General features: G+C 37.1%; 1 protein-coding gene across 8 annotated transcripts in view; it reads right to left on the minus strand.

Annotated features, from left to right (window-relative positions):
- Positions 1-16,752, minus strand: part of MATN2 (matrilin 2) — a 65,132-nt gene that overhangs the window by 28,225 nt on the left and 20,155 nt on the right. For all 8 annotated transcript variants that reach the window (XM_072329277.1, XM_072329283.1, XM_072329282.1 and 5 more), the window contains exons 3-6: positions 13,796-14,365; positions 9,622-9,744; positions 5,531-5,653; positions 1,350-1,472 (exon numbers count right to left, since the gene is read on the minus strand). In XM_072329277.1, the coding sequence (XP_072185378.1) occupies positions 1,350-1,472; positions 5,531-5,653; positions 9,622-9,744; positions 13,796-14,365 (939 nt within the window). The remainder of the gene's footprint in view (positions 1-1,349; positions 1,473-5,530; positions 5,654-9,621; positions 9,745-13,795; positions 14,366-16,752) is intronic.

Consider the following 16,752-nt stretch of genomic DNA (forward strand, 5'->3'; position numbering starts at 1 on the left):
TAGATTTCCAAAACATATGGATATGGAAGTATAAGAGAATTCAGCCAGCTCTTAGCTGACAGATACTTGACAAATGGGCTGCTTCATACAAGCTACAAGCAACATGAACCAGTTTCAAGTGTAATCTGTCTCTTGGGGATGAAGTAAATTCATCTCTCTGAACTCTGTTGATCTATAAATCAGGTGTCTGGTCTGGCAAAACATCTAACACCCTACACAGTCAAGGAAAATACAGGCAGAGGTCTGACACCTTCTGGAAGTACATGTCTCTTTTTTCAGGATTATGAGGTCAGATGTACAGTTTGAATTAGACATTTTCTTTCTAAATATTAAGTAAAACAGGCATCAAGCATAATGCCCAGAGCAGTCTAAAGGTTAACGTAGTCTCTTAAGATGAAGACTGAAATGCCCCCCGTAAAAACACAGAAATGCAATGCTACATTTAGGATTTTTTTTTTTTTTTTAGAAAAAGTGGTTCTTCTCATTATTAGATAGCACAGGCTAAATTTATCACTGGTGTCAGCAATTCCACTCACCTAAAAACTAATAGCGTTTGTCTGCTTACAAATGCAACAAGAAGGTATAGTTACCACGGTCTGTTTTTACAAGAAAAAAAGTCAACTAGGAGTGTATATCAAGGCTTTCACTTTGTATTTCCCAAAGTTTGTGGTTATATTAAACTCTATGGAGGTTTTAGCTTGTTCACCCACCTAAGGGACGCCTTGGCAAGAGCGTTTTTGGTCTGCAAGTTGTCTTCCACTTTGTACCTCTTCCAACTCTGTTAACTTTTGAACTTGTTAGCCCAGTGTCAATTAAATTTGAGAAACAAGCAAACATCTGAAGTTATTATAACCCAGTAGAAACATGGAAGCTTTGTAAAGTCTATTCATTTTCTCAGAGATACCTTTGGCTCAAGGTATCAAAGAATACACTATGAAACAAAATGCACAGGAAAACAGGCTGCAATGTCTCTTCTGATGTGGAACTATTCACTCTTAAATTTTAGCAACAAAGATGACTGCAAATCGTCTTATACAGCCTCGTTCACCTAGGTAGGAAGATGATATTCTAAATGAAAAATCTGGATAATCAAAGAGACTATGCAAGACGAAACTTTTGGCTCACACTATTGGAACAGGATCCCATTAATAGAAGGGGCCTCTCCACCTACACCCTCTCCATAAAAATAAACTCCTGCTCAAAACAGCTTTATTTACTTTTATGACATTTGGCTTCAAGGGCACTCCATCATTTTCTATACCCGACATGTTACTCAGTGTTCCCAGGAACAGTGAGAATTAGAAAGAAGGAGTACATACTGTTCATAATTAAACCTTATCACAACTTACTTCTGCAAGTTCTTTTGTCTGGATTTAAAACGAACCCTGGGTGGCATCTACAGTAGTAGGAGTCCTCTGTGCTAACACATTCATGTTGGCAACCTTGATTATCCACAGCACAGTAGTCTACAACTGAAAATGAACAAGAGTAACATGCATAATTAGAAATGTAGAATTAGAAATACAGAATTAGAACTATCACAGATAGTGATTATATACTAGTTACACACAGTAGCTACAAGAGAAGGAAAAGATGACATAATCTTTGTCCAGAAGAGCCTTTCTGCAAAAAGCAGCACACTTCAAATTAGATTTCAAATGAGTCCCAGATTATCTCTCCTACTTTCTGAACATTTATCAACTCTGTCAGGAACTTTTTCACTGTGTTTTCTCAAATTTGGAAACCATGCCTCACTCATTAACTCTGTCCAGATCTTCATACTGTAGATCAGGGAGTTGCAGAATTTATTTTATTCAGTTTTGTCTTCTATCTGTTCAGATCCAGCCCTGGAATTGCTTCATAGCTATATTAGTTATCAAGACCTGTCCCAGCAGCTTGAATATATAAGAGACTGGTAGCAAAATCTTCTACTTTGCTTCAGAATCATCCTGTAAAATCAGGCACAACTATAAAGCCTGAGAGCTTCAGCTGATTTTCACTGCTATTTTGCTTACATAATGCTTTTTGTGGGAAAGAAATAAAACATTGTTAGTCTAGTCACATATTTTTTAAGTCTGGTCATCTATTACACAAACACGTACTTGCAAGATAGATTGCCAAAAGGGTACTAATGTAATACTTGAGAGTTTACTCAGACTCTCTCATTTGAAAACACTAAGGAAGTAAAGTTAATTTTGTTATTTTATTTCTTTACAGGTAAAGCTGTTTCTTTACGCAGAAGGCCCTAGAAGAATTGAATGACAAGTCACAAAGCAGATGTCCTGTCCCCAAGAGCTGCCAGGCCCACTTCAGGCAAGTTTACTTGATTCCTTCCACGGAAGACAGTAATGTATCCAACTTCACACAGATGTTTAACGAGACAGTTTCCCCATCTTTGCCAACTGAGTAATACTTTTTATTACTCTATACTTCTAACCCTCCCAAACTACTTCTAAGAGTGAATAGTTTGTTTTAATTAAATTATTTATTTTCTCTGTAATTGTCCTTCCTTTGCAAACAACACACACTCAGGTATGCTAAGATGCTTGGTCATGGTCATCTGGTCAGGGAAGTAAATAACCTAGTTAGTAACCTAGAAATAATATCTTATTAAGCCTTTGGAATACTTGTGCTGAATTAAGTCAAATTAGATTACTTACTGGCTACCATGTGAAAACGTTTTCCTGGCTAGTACTCTTCTGTTTTCACATCAAATAGCTTCATATAAAAATGCATTTGCTGAATATCTATTTCAAGGATCTAAAGTGTTATATAATTACTCAGCTTTCCTCTTAAATTAATTCTAACCAAGCACATATTTTCAAGTGTTTTAGAAGACACATTAGCAAATAAGTACACAAAATAATACATATTTTTTTCTATACATCATCATCCCTAAGAAACAGCCCATATAAATCACTTCCTCCTTTGCATTTAAATGTTAGTGAACTTGAAGTTCTACCACAATACCTGTAACTGTCCAACTAAAGATTATGAAGTTGAGAGACAACTAAATAGGTCAACTAGTCTTAGAATCCTTTATGAGGAACACTGCTTTTGGAGATGTGTATTTATCTGTCCAATTCCTCCTGAAACCCTTATTCCGTGCAGGTTTAGCCCTGCAGACTGGCATTAGTAATCTGCCTATGGTTTAATTTCACTTTCAGCTTCACATTTCATTTTGGTGGTACTTGCTTAGAAGTGAAACTTGCCAACAACCTGCCAATCAGCAAGCAAGTTGCCAATGAACTTATATCTTCCTTAAAAAAACTGGGAAGAATTATAAACTTACACATCATATACTAAAGCACTGTAATCCTACTGTAAATATACAAAATCTATATAAGACCAATGCAGAATGATATTTTCCTCATTTTTGCTAAGTTTTATTATTTTCATATTTCTGTACTGTTAACATATTGAAACCAGAATGCTAACGCTTAATGTTAACCATGACTACCTCAATATAATCCTTTTCTAAAAGAATGACAATGGAATTTTGCACAAGCAAGCAATAAATCCAGTTGTCATCTCCCCAGGTTTGTTCCACCACGTTTTTCTTGCTTAGAAGTAGTTACTGAGTGGCAAGAGCCATCTTTCACTTCCAGCTACCAGTCCAGCACTCTTGTTGCTCATGTTGCCTCTCTGATCTGCAGGCAGCACAGATCACCCTTCTCTGGTATTGCTGTATTACTACTAATGTTTATACAGGTTTTTCAGTCTTAAGAGAATCATGTTATGGAAAAGGGTACAATAAAGCCTAGGAAGAGATGGTAACGTTAAGTAAAAGCATAGAAAAATGAAAAATAAAATGAGAAAGGAGAAGAGGAGGCTAATGGAAGATCAGTTAACACCTAGAAACAGGCCAAAAAATGCAGCAGTTCCAGGACTGCAGACAGGTGCCAGCAGACAAACCACTGCCAGGTGAAGAGAGTCCAAGCCCAACAGCTGCAGCAGCATTGCAGGCAGCCCACCAGTGCCAGGAAAGACAGCAACACCAAGAAGATGGAGAGAGTGAGAATAGGACTGTGAAGATTGCCTGCTCAGCAGCACAATGGAGAAAGTAGGGCTCATCACCACCATACTTGAACTGACAGGATTTTGATCATATAAAAGACAGTTAACATGAAAATTTGTTCAAAAAGGCAGATGATGGTGCTCTATTAGCCACAATTACTGCTGAAAATACTGTTTAATCTACACATTTTCCATAAATGTGCTTGTCCATTCAGTGGTCACTTTAAATGGATGCATTTTAAGATCCTGTTGTGAGATTTTATTTATTGCCATCCAGGTAGATGGCTGACAGCTTTGTCAATAAAACAATTAACATTGCCTTTGGTCTTTAAATAGAGAAATTAATCCCCCAGAAAGCAGGAGGAGAACAAAACAGTAATAACAGCTCATGACACTAAGTATGAATTTGTCAGATGAAAATATATGGTAAAGAGAACCAGAGATACAAGAACCTGCCAAGAGAAGTCATGAATTTTCTCTAACAGATTGTATTTACATCAACAGCAGAGAAATGCCTGACCTTTATGCAAGTGAAAGGCATGAGGATTATTAGCTCAGGTTACTTGATGAATGTCTGAGAATGTAAAATATCTAAATATATGTGAAGACATGTAAGCACTCATACATTGACAAAATGAAGCCACACATAAGGGTAGGTTTTCAGGAGATTAGAGTTGATTTTCTCATGTCACCCCATGTTTCGTGTTAATTCTAAGTCCCAAGTGAACATACAAGCAGAATTTTCAATTTCATACATAAAATCTATGTATTTTTCACCTCAAATGGGATGATTCTGCAAGATAATCACTCTATGAAGGTAATAAGAGACTGCATTACATTAGAGTTCTTAACAAACAAATAAACAAGAAAGTGTAAATTGTTGGAAGCTGTTTTTCCTGGTAATTTGTAGTGGCCTGTGGCAAGACTTGGGGCCAGGCATTCAACTTGGATTTACTTCCATGAAAATTCAGCATACGTTTGAAATCAAGCACTAATTTAAGCGCTTGCTGAAGAGAACACCTAACAAATAAAACACTTTTTCTTAAAAGATTCTCTAGGTTATTATGTATGAGTGTGTGTATGTGTCATGGTTTTTGTGCTTGATTCTAGAAGATAATATTTTCCTGAAACATGTGGGATGAAATGTTTATGCGAAGGGTGATAGCTTAACAAACATCTTAAAAATATTTACTGGGTATTAATGAGGAAGGAGTAAGAAATGAGATACACCTATGGTAATAATGTTTTCTTGAAAAACTGTTATATTGTCTATCATGTCAGCACAATGTTGGTCATAGATACACAATAAACCATTAGGCACATAGTTTCAAGACAGTAGTGTTACTTGTTGTGTGACCTAAAAACATGCCAACCAACATATATTTTTCCATATATATCACTCATGTGGGAGAGGAGAGCTTCCCACCACTGTTAGGTCTAAACTGGTCATTACATTTGACTTCTCTTTGGTTTGTTTCAAGAGATTATCACAAGTGGCAAAGCTCATACTCACCAACACAGTTCTTTCCATCTGCATCAAGCTCGTACCCTTCATAACACTGACAAACATAAGACCCGGGTGTGTTCACACAAATCTGCTCACAGTTATGCTTCTTCACAGCGCAAAGGTCTTGAGCTACAAAGCAGAATGGCACAAATATGAAGTTCTTTGACCTTCTGTATTGCACAGGTTGAAAATAAATTCCAGGAAGCTTTGAAGAGCTCTTTAGAATTGAGCTCACTTTAGCACAGAACATGCCAATATTCTGTCAAATAGAAATACTCTTACACCAGTGAGAACCACCACTCAAAGCTGAGGAGCTCATTCCTTCAGCTGTAGGCAGTAACAATCACAGGGACTCTGGTATGTAGTAAATTTTCTTGAGCATATGTTTCCCCAGGATTACTTCATTCTTATGAAAAAGTAATTTTGGTATCTTTTTTCTTTTTTCTTTTTTTTTCTCTTTTGTGTTCAACCCCCCCTAAATAAGCAATAAGGACAGAAAAGGAAAGAAAATGAAAATAAAGCAAAAGATTCATAAGTATTTAATTTCTGAGTTTTATCACTTTTCAAGTTACCCCTCCCAAGCAACACGTCTCATTAGAAGAATTACTACAGCAAACGCAGTCAGTTCAGTTCCTGATGTAAGGAAGCGCATTTGTCTGTCTTTAAAACAGACTAAATAGAGTAGCTTTCTGAGAATCCCAAGTTTCCCCAGTGAAATCCCTGGAAGGCAGAGTACTTTGTGCTGCTCAGGATCAGGCTTGGATAACTGCTCAACACATAATTATAATTTACAGCTACAAAAAAAACATGTTCTGGAACATGTTTAAGGACACTAGCCAAACAAATACTAATTTTATTTTATAGCTCTCTGCTTCATATTGTGCAGCATTATGAACAGTATAAACAGTAACTTAACTGTCTTGCTCCAATATAAACATCCAAAAATAAGCAATTTTTTTCAGTCACATATGCTCTTTTGTACTATTTTGTGTATTAATGTAAGATTTGAGTGTAACTACAGAAGAATGAATCTAAACAAGCAGTGCAATGAGTATAGAACAGCCATTATCTGCCATAGCTACTTTTCTCTAGAAAAGTTAAGTCAGATTTGGTGAAAGGAGCAAACAAGAGGTTTTCATCCTTGCATTAATACAAAACCACCTCAACGATTTCCACCTTTCGCATGGATGCAAAACCATCTAAATGACATAAATGCAAGAATATTTTATGTTGAACAAAAGCACTTTTTTTCCCTGATTTTGTTCTGGAAGATAGATAAGTTGAACTGTTTTTATTTCCTTTCACATGGAATGCAACAAATTACAAATACAACACTTTTTTTTTTTCCCTTCCACGCAGTACTGAAATGCATTAAGTAACAAAACTACCATCCACTCAAAGGAGGAACGCCCTTTTCCAGCCTGGAGCAATGCTGTTAATTCATTGCTGATTTAAGCCATTTGGTTATGGGCTTTTAAGAACTGAACAGTGACACGCTGTTCTCTCACAACATAAAAAAGGGTTCCAAAAGTTGAAAAGAACATATATTTATGTACATTTTTTATTCACTGTTTAATAAGTATTAAAATATACATGTGAGGAAACTGTTTGTGAATGAGCTAACAAGTACACTCAAAACTTAGATAAATACATCTGTTTTATGTTGATCATGTACCGCACTAAACATCAATATAATGTAGATTTATTTTACTTAGAGGTCAAGTGAAGAACACGTTGTCCCTTTGCACTGGTGAAAAATAAGCAGCCTATGAAAGTAACTAACACGGTCACAGACTTTGGGTTCTTCTATCGCTACTCCTGACCCTCACTCCAGAAATAAGCAGCCCAGTTCGTCCAGCTTTGGTCCCCTTTGCTCATGAATTCTGTTACACCTCTGAGCTTTTATATTGTTTAAATTAATATAAACTATTTATATAGTTTATAATCCAATCTCAGATTTTGAGTGCAATTGACAAAACTATCTTATAGTTTGGTAACTTAGAAAAATAGGCTACAAACACATGGAATGACTCGCATCCTTACATATTTAGCAAACTCAGGTCTACTATCATCTGGTTGATGATCAAAACAAGCACATAGTCAAGCATATCATGTGTGATAGGTAAACAGGGAAAACTGTGTCATAACAAAAAGAATTTTTAAAGAAAAGTAGGAAAGTTGTACAGAAGCAACACACACTACCATGCATGGGCCATCAGGAGGAAAACTCCACACAATTATCTTGGAAATTAATCTCGAATTTGCAACAGTGCAGTGACTATAATTTGTCAACTACTGGCTAATAAAAACAACGAAATATAACACAATACAACAGAAGACATGGTAAACTATTTTTCATACCTGCAATTAAAATTTTCTCTATTTTTTACCCTTAGTTGAACTGAATTTATTTGCCATTTTTAGCAGCATTATTCTCCAAATTCAACTGTCCAAACTGATGTTAGGGGTGAGGACAGAAGAAAATTTAAGAAAGGATTATGTATTTTAAAGAAATTCTTCCTTTGATTTTATTATTATTATTTTTTATTTTGGTACAAGGAAATCTTGTTTAATACAAAGGTTTAAAGAACGCAAAACTTTTAAATGAGAAGCACTTTAAAAGGGGAAAAATGGAAAGAAGTAGTTAGGGAATATTACTGAAATATGATTGCGTAGTTGGAGCCTTCATTTGGGATTCCAACCACTCATTTTGGAAGCATGAATGCATGGAAGCATAGAGAATAGGCTGTGTAAAAACTGTTCTCGTCACTGTTCTTTCTTGGCTCAGCTGCTAAACCAAGCAATAATTAGAAAATATTTCAGATTACATTTAATTTTTTTGCTTCCTCTTAAGGAAACAAAAGCCTGAATAAAATTACAAATAAATGTTGAATAACTTGTTGAAAACACAAAACAGAATTCAGACAGCAGTGTATGATAAATATCTACATTTGATAAGGGATGCTAGTGAGAAGGGCAAATAAAACAATGATTCCTCAAACCAGCTCATCCCCTCACTCAGCGCCACAGTAGATGAACAGTTCAAAAGCAATTTCCTCCAACAACCCAAAAAATCTGAACATGTCTCCACACACCAGCAAAAAATCACCGCACAATTCCAGCACTGACATCCTCTTGACCCCACATCTTATTGCTGAGGATCTGATTAAAACTGTCCCACTGCACAGGTAAGAGCCCTAATACTCAATCTGCAGAGTCCTCTCAGATACTGATGTATTCCCACTGTTTCAGTCATCCCAAAAGAGACAAAGAGCCCTTCAATCCCAAACTACTCGATTAAGATTAAAATGTTAAGATAACATTTTTAGCAAGAGTATTTTTCACAAGTAATACAACTTATGATCCCATGATTAATTCAAAATAATTGTGGTCAGATAAATAAATTTGGTATGTCTTTCTCATGTAGATTTCTGTTAATTATGAGGAAGCAAGACAAAATGGACAAAAGCAATACTGGTTATGAAGATCATAATTAAAGTGAAATATAGTTCATTGTGATGAACTATAGAGTTAAGGCCAATTACTTAAAATAAAACAATTTTTTAATAGAAGAAATGAGAGCACAAGAAAGATTTTTCAAACTCTTTTTTGAAAGATTGTAAGGTTATATTTCAAGCAGAGGTAGAAAGTTATCCAGGATGGTAAGTTGCATCCCCATTTTCTAGTTAGAGGTTTATTGTGCCTTACTGTGCCACTTAAGAAAAGCAACCAGTATGCTGCTATCTAGACAGGTTACTAAATTAGCTGAGATCATTTAATATGAGATGATGAAACAGTTCTTTCTTTGATCGTTGTTCTATTCTTGAACTTACTACATCAATAACATTCAAATGTAACTTTATGCAGTTACAGTGTAGTACTGCTTGATAATTAGCTTGATGTATTTCACAAAGGCTTACAAGTACTTCATTAAAAAAAAAAAACAACACACAAGAAATACAACTTCACTTTTTTAGACTCTTTGTGATTACCATTAACTATACAATGAGTTCAGTTCTTTATGAACCCAACTCAAACCGCTGATGTTAAGTGCTTTTGAGAAGCACAAGAAGGAATAGTTTAGAAAGATAACATACTGCTGCAAGTCTTCTGGTCGGCATTCAGGATGTAACCCTGTTTACATCTGCATACATAGGAGCCTGGGGTATTTATGCAGAAATGATCACAGCGATGCTCGTCTATACTGCACATGTGTGGTACTGAAAGAAAAAATGAAGAGGTTATTAATCACTGGGCTTGCTTATTTGTTGTCACAATTTGATAATAAGTGGTCAAAAATACTTTACTGAAGTCATTTAGAAAAAGCTGAGTTAAATTTCAACCATCAAGACAAAAACAGAAGTTTTTACATCTCTGAGTATAAAAAAAATCCTTACCAAACAGAACTATATTTTTATTCCTAATAAAAATAGGAGATTGTATATTATCTGTCTGGTTGACATTGGTGACATCCTTTTGGACATGAAATGACTTATGGAAGAGATATATAAACAGCAACAATATAAACAGCAACAAAAATTACAGTAGAGATTCTGGAAACACCAATTGCTTGTTGGTACCACGAAAACAATGAAACAGGCACCACAAATTTAGAATTAAGTGTAACTTAGTTACAAATTGCTCTAGAGAACATTTAATTTCCTGAAAAAAATACCCTACAGCACAACACTAAAAAAAAATAACGATTGGAAAAAAAAAGACCTGATGAAGAATCTTTTTTGCCAGTTTATTAATTTTGAGGAATGTTTGGACAAGATATGACTACAGTGAAGTCAAGCACCTCCCATACTCAATAAGAGGAAGCTGAGCTGAGCTACACTCCAGAGTATAAGTGTTCCTGAGCCCATTTTCTTTCTTTTTTATTTTTTTAAATCTGCTTATATTTTATGTCTCTAATAGCAAGTAGTAAAATGCAACAGACTGTGACAGGAAGAAAAAATAAGCAGACCTATCCTGCCAAATTCATTACTTAGCTATTCTTTTTTTTTCTCCATTTCAGATTTTCTGTGGGGAAGTAATGAATCTCATTGACTTTTTTCTTCCACTAGAGCACTGCTGACATGTCATTCCTATAATATACAGGTGAATTGTTCTCAGAGAATAACGTGTGGAAAATAATCTGTTTTTCTCAAGGACAATTAGGGATTGATGTGCTCATTATGCTGCTAGGCTGGCAAACAACGAAATTTATGGAATAGGCATTCAACAGTAATTTTCTAGCAGCAACTGTAAAAGCCTAATAAATAACTTGGCATGTAGTATGCATGGAACCTCTGGGGGAAAAAATAGTGTTTTTGCAATATATACTATTTATTGAGTCTTTGGAACAGTTACCAAAGTTATGCATTTATTGCTAATACAGAAACCACCACAATTCCCAAATCTCTTAATCAGTTTTTTTTTGAACTCATTTTCTGCCATAACATAACATCTCAAGTACTTTTATCTGTGAGACTGCACACCTGCTGGTATTACTGGTCTCTTCATCCCTCTGTCTTTCTAAAAGTAAAGTTCGTGATATCTGATACTTTCTAGACAGAAGAGGTACGTAAAATACAACAAATTAAAAACATAATTTCAACAGTTAACATATCATAAAATCTCACCATATTTCATCCATAATATTCCTCCAAAAACAGTCAGACCTCCGGTATCAAATCTTGTAAAGCAGTAAAATAAGAGTATCCAAAAATGGAAGGGGAGGGGAAAAAAAAGCATCCCTAGCAACTGAGTTCATTCTGTAGAATATATTGCTGCTACTTGTAACTGACCACGTATCATTTATTTTCTTTCTGTGGTGAAAGAGGCTGTTGTATGTTTGACTTCTGTTGATTTGTTGCAGGAGCTGTTTGGTAGACAAAGCCAGGGATTGAAATAATAGAAAGGATTGTATGCTTTTGGAATTTGAACGTGAGCTTTGTGAATTAGATTTTATCCGCACCTTTGTCACAGGTTCCCTATTTGACTTTAGACAAATCAATAATAACAATATCTTCAAGGACACATCAATGTTCACACTCTGTGTTTTCAGCTAGAAATACTTGCAACTGGATTTGCAAGAATGCAGGGCTCTCAGCTTCAAGTGATGGGTGTAGAGTTGTGGCTGATACATTCCAGCAGTGTGCCTCAGCAGCATAAAGGGCTAATTGTACCCTGGGGTGCATCAGCCAAGCACTGCCAGCAAGTGAGGGAGGGCTTATCCCACTCTGCTCTGCTCTGAGCAGCCTCACCTCGAGCAGTGGGTGCCAGTTTGGGCACCAAGACACAAGGACATAAAACCAATAGAGAGCACCTAAAGGAGGGCACTGAAGATGGGGAAGGCAAGACATACAAGGAGCGCTGAGGCCCCTTGGTTTGTGCAGCCTGGAGCAGAGAGACTGAGATAAGACCTCATGGCAGCTTCAGTTCCTCATCAGGGAGGGAGAGGTAGCACTGAGCTCTTCTCTCTGTGACAGCAACAGGGCCCAAGGAAACAACATGAAGCTGCGTAATGGGAGGGGGGGCAGATTAAGTGATAGGAAAAGGTTCTTCACCAGAAGGTGGTGGACAGTTTAACAGGCTTCCCTGGGCAGCAGGGACAAACCTGAGCTGCTGGAGTTCAAGAAGTGTCCAGACAATACTCTCCTCTTAGTCAAACGTTTGAATTCTGGTTGGAGCTGTGTGAAACAAGGAGATGGCCTTCACAACCTTTTGGTATGGGTTCCTTCCAGTTTGGGATATTCTATGATTCTATGAAATTCAGCAAGCTGAATACTGCGCTTCACAGCCCATACTCAACAAAACATTACAGATCCTATCTGACATGCAGTCCTTTAAGCTGAAATCCATGGAATGCTGGCACCTTCTTTCCGGAACTTGTCTTGGATTTGTAAGTGGTTTTGTATCTCACCTTCAGTTCTTGAAACAGCAAATGTTGTGGAGGCATCCCCTTAGAAAGGGATGCAGCAGCAATCCTTCTGACCTCCATACTCCTCCATCTGCAGGGTGAATGGTTTTATTGAGGATGATGTCTATTTGGATTAAAGGTGAACTACAAAACTTTAATACATTCACTGGGCACTGCTTAGCCAGAAAAAAAGAAAAAAAGGATAAGCAGTACTTCTACTGGATTTGTTTCTAAAATGCTATTAAAAATCCAATAAAATTCAATTTTACATCATTTGCTATCTGTTCCATTTAAGCTCTCAATTCATGCTTAGTTTACTTTTGTTGTTGTTGTTTTTTAAACGTACGTTATGCCAGCAAATAATATGGCAAGTTAAAAACAGGAAAAAATCTATTATGTGATGATTGTCTGTGATGGTGTCTTGTGCTGATGCAGTTCAGCTGGAGCTCTGTTGCTGTTTGAAACGATTCTGGAAAAGACCAAGTAAGGAAAATTCTCCAGACTATCCTGACAATAAGCCTCAGTTCTTTCCTGGCAAAAGCATCCCTAGAGATGATTGCGCACTCAGTATCATCATGCATTCATTTTCTGGACTCCGCTGGAAATACTTCACTTTCATGCCAAATCTCTATGAAGATCCTTCGAACTTATCTCAGGAAAAACTACAATTATATCAAGTACCCAGACTGAAGTAAAATGAGTTATGCATGACACTGTATTTGTAAAGGGTAATTTTTTATCTAGGAATTACAGATGGAAGTGATTTCTCTATTGTAAATTAATACCTATTAAAATATTATTCACTTTATGGAATGAATAAAAGTCACAGTAAAGGCTCTTCCTAACTTTTTTGCATTTAAAATGGATAGAATACAAATACCACCACATATGTGTATAGTTATGCCTCTTCCAATCACAAGGAATCCTAAGAGACAATTGTCTGTATTTGGTTAACACAATTTTAGGTGAGGAATACCCAGGGAATCTTTTCAATAACCAACAATGAACAATAACTTTTATTGGTCTGAAGTTTTGGTACTAATGGAAATCACTTTTAAAATCAATAGATGGAACAACTTACCTAAAGTAGCAGGGAATAGGAAAATCATGGTATATTTCTTTGTCTTGCAGCTTATGACCACTAGGAATTATATTTTATGGCACTGAGAAGTAGAATTAGCTTTTCCCCATGTGTATGGTTGCTATTCTGTATACTGTCTAGCTAGTTTCCTTTTTTTTCAATGCACATATTCCAACAGATTAGGTTTCTTATTAAAAATAATAATAATAATGACATCACATGACTTTCTTTTTCCTGTGTTTTACTTTCATCTATGCATTCAAACCAATATATAAATCCTTACCACAAAGTTTAGTCTGGAAGACAGAGGTCAGAGTTTCAATTTGACTGAAATTAGCAACTAGAAAGATGTGCTCTTCATGCGGTTCACTCCCAATGGATTTGAGCGTGTTCATATCCACTCTTCCCACTCCAATGGCAAAAATCAGAATTCCAGAGTTGCGAGCTTTAGCAGCAATTTCTGCCACTGGATCCTGTGGCCTCCCATCTGTCACTATCATGATAATACGAGGCACATTTTGGTTTAGAGGTCGAGCTCCTTCTGACTCTGAAAACGCGATGTTCACAGCATACTGGATAGCCAGTCCTGTCATGGTGCCAGTTGCCAGGTGCATCATTCTCCTCACGGCTCTCTCAATCTCCTGTTTCCTCCTAAACGTCTTCAGAGAGAACTCATGTTTGACAGTGCTGCCATACTGAATCAGGCCCACTTGAGTAGCATCAGGACTGATGTCCAGGAACTGCAAGATCTTTAAAATGAACTCTTTCACTTTTTCAAAGTCATAAGGACGTACACTGCGAGAGCTATCAATGATGAAGACAAGATCCAGACGTTTGTTGTTACAAGTGTTTTCTAGAAGACAAAATGAAAACAAAAATACAAGAATTTTTAAATGCAGATTAGATTAATTTGACTTGAAATGTCAAAAATTGTCCCTCTCTACTCTGTCCCTGTGAGGCTTCATCTGGAGTACTGAGTACAGGTCTGGGGCCACCAACACAGGAAAGATAATGAGTTTTTCAGGGGGAAAAAGCTATGAGGAGACCTCACAATGGCCCTCCAATATTTAAAAGGACATTATAAACAGGAAGGAAATCAACTTTTTTACATGGGTAGACAGTAATAGGACCCATAGTGTCAGGTGAAGTTTCTCACTGAGAGGGTGGTGAGGAGCTGAAATAGGTTGCCCAGAGATGTCACGGATGCCCTGTCCCTAGAGGTGTTCAAAGCCAGGTGGGTCCCAGGCAACCTGATCTAACAACTGGCAACCTGTGGCCAAGGGGTTTGGAACCTGATGATCCTTGAGGTCTCTTTCAACCTAAGTCATTCTATGATTTAATGAAAGATGTTAAGTAAATACCCTGCCAAGAGCTGGAAAAATACAGGAAAAAGAAACAGGAAATGCTGTAACTACTGTTACTTGGGTAATCTGAGTTTGGTTTCTGGTTAATGACAGCATCTGCCCGTTACATGATCGGTAGATCAGCTTTTTCTGTGAGATAAGTGCTCAGAATGGGCACCACTGAGATTTTGAACTCATACTCCACACCTGATGGAAACCCTCTCTGAATTACATAGTTACTATTTTAGTAACGCTGAATCTTAATGCTTTATGTGTTAGGGCCTGAGAATTCAGAAACCCTAATCAGACAACACTCTGATGCTGAGGTAGTATTAGTCCTCCCTTACAAACAAGGAAATAGAGAGAAATACAGGTCAAAAGTATCTGCTAATTGGAGTGACTGAGATACAGAGGAACTGACTTTTCATGGAACTTGGCATTAAAGAGCACTTTGCATGTACAAAGTACGGCTCTCAGTGACGTCAACTGCAGCTGTGAGTGCTCAGCACTTCTGCAAATCATACCCCATGATTTCAAACACATAATTAATGGCCATCTGGGAAAAGTCTAGTCTATTGGACTAGCTCAGCATCACACAGAAATTCCGGGGCTGCATCAGAGATAAAAATCCAATTTTCTACAATGGCGTTCAATTTGGAAAAAAAGACCGCCCATACACTTCCTGTCATTTTCTGTTTCAGTTGTCAACATGGCCTTTACCCACTCCCTCCTCCTCCTCAAGAGCCACAAATACCACAGTGTTCGACTGCATCTGAAAACTGCATAGGCAGGCAGACCAAGTTATCACGGGTAACAACAATCATGGCTGCCTTCTGGGCATGCTACAAGCTTTCAAAACTCCCTGTCTCCTGCTCAGATTCCAATGCAGACACATGCAAGTTCTGCGATGAGAGCAGACAAGGGATTGACCATTCACTAGTTTTGCCTATACAGAAAGTCAGCACATGGTAGGCTTGAAGCAAGCAGGGGGATGTGAGCTCCGAGCCTTTCCACAGAAGGCTGTGTATGCTAACAGTTCAATAGGAATCTGACGGTCTTAACAGGATGCTGGTGATGAGAAATCAACTGAGGTTTAATACAACAATTAAAGGTAGCAAGAATCCTCATCAAACTACAGTAGAAACCTCCCCTCACTAAGCTGAGATAACTCTAACCAGAAATCTCTCTTTCCGTACAACCCAATTAAGTTGCCAGAGCACTCTTATCCAACATTAAATCAGCATTAAATCAGGCAAATGCCCTGTGGAAAAAGTAGTTGTTTGGTTGTATAATTAAAGGTCATGTCATACAGCACAAGTGAGCCAATCAAAAACTCGACTGGAACATCTGTCTGCAGACAAGCCTTTACATGAGCTTGCTTGTTGCTGCTGATGAATGCTAACCATGTATTCCTGCCAAGGAAAGGGGTGAGAAGGATGCCTATTTTCACTTGTTAACTCAGAAGCCTCTTTCATGGATTACCAAGAACGTTTGTGGGCACAGAATAAAAATGCTCTTTGCTGACAATAAAAGTGACCGCCTGGATTTATTCATGTGCAGTCTACAGTAAGGCTTTATTCATAAGCGTAGGAATATGCTCAAGTTGCTTATTCTTTCAAAATCAGAGGATGTTGAGTGCATGCCAAACTGAGCAGAATAAAACTCCAGTTTTAATGGGATACAGAATATCCTGACATGCTGTCTTCCATCTTATGATGTCAATTGTGTATCTAACTATGAATTACTTCTACTAATATACCAGTCCAGTTATAATATAAAGATAACACTAAAATAAGATTTAAGGGAGCAGGACAGGGTGAAAAAGTTAATTATAGAAAGAAGTCTAAGTGCCTACGAAGGGAAGGACAGAGGAGGGAGAAGGGTAAAATCATTGCTA

This window comes from Excalfactoria chinensis, chromosome 2, assembly GCF_039878825.1.
Source record: "Excalfactoria chinensis isolate bCotChi1 chromosome 2, bCotChi1.hap2, whole genome shotgun sequence".
In the NCBI taxonomy this organism is placed as follows: domain Eukaryota; kingdom Metazoa; phylum Chordata; class Aves; order Galliformes; family Phasianidae; genus Excalfactoria; species Excalfactoria chinensis.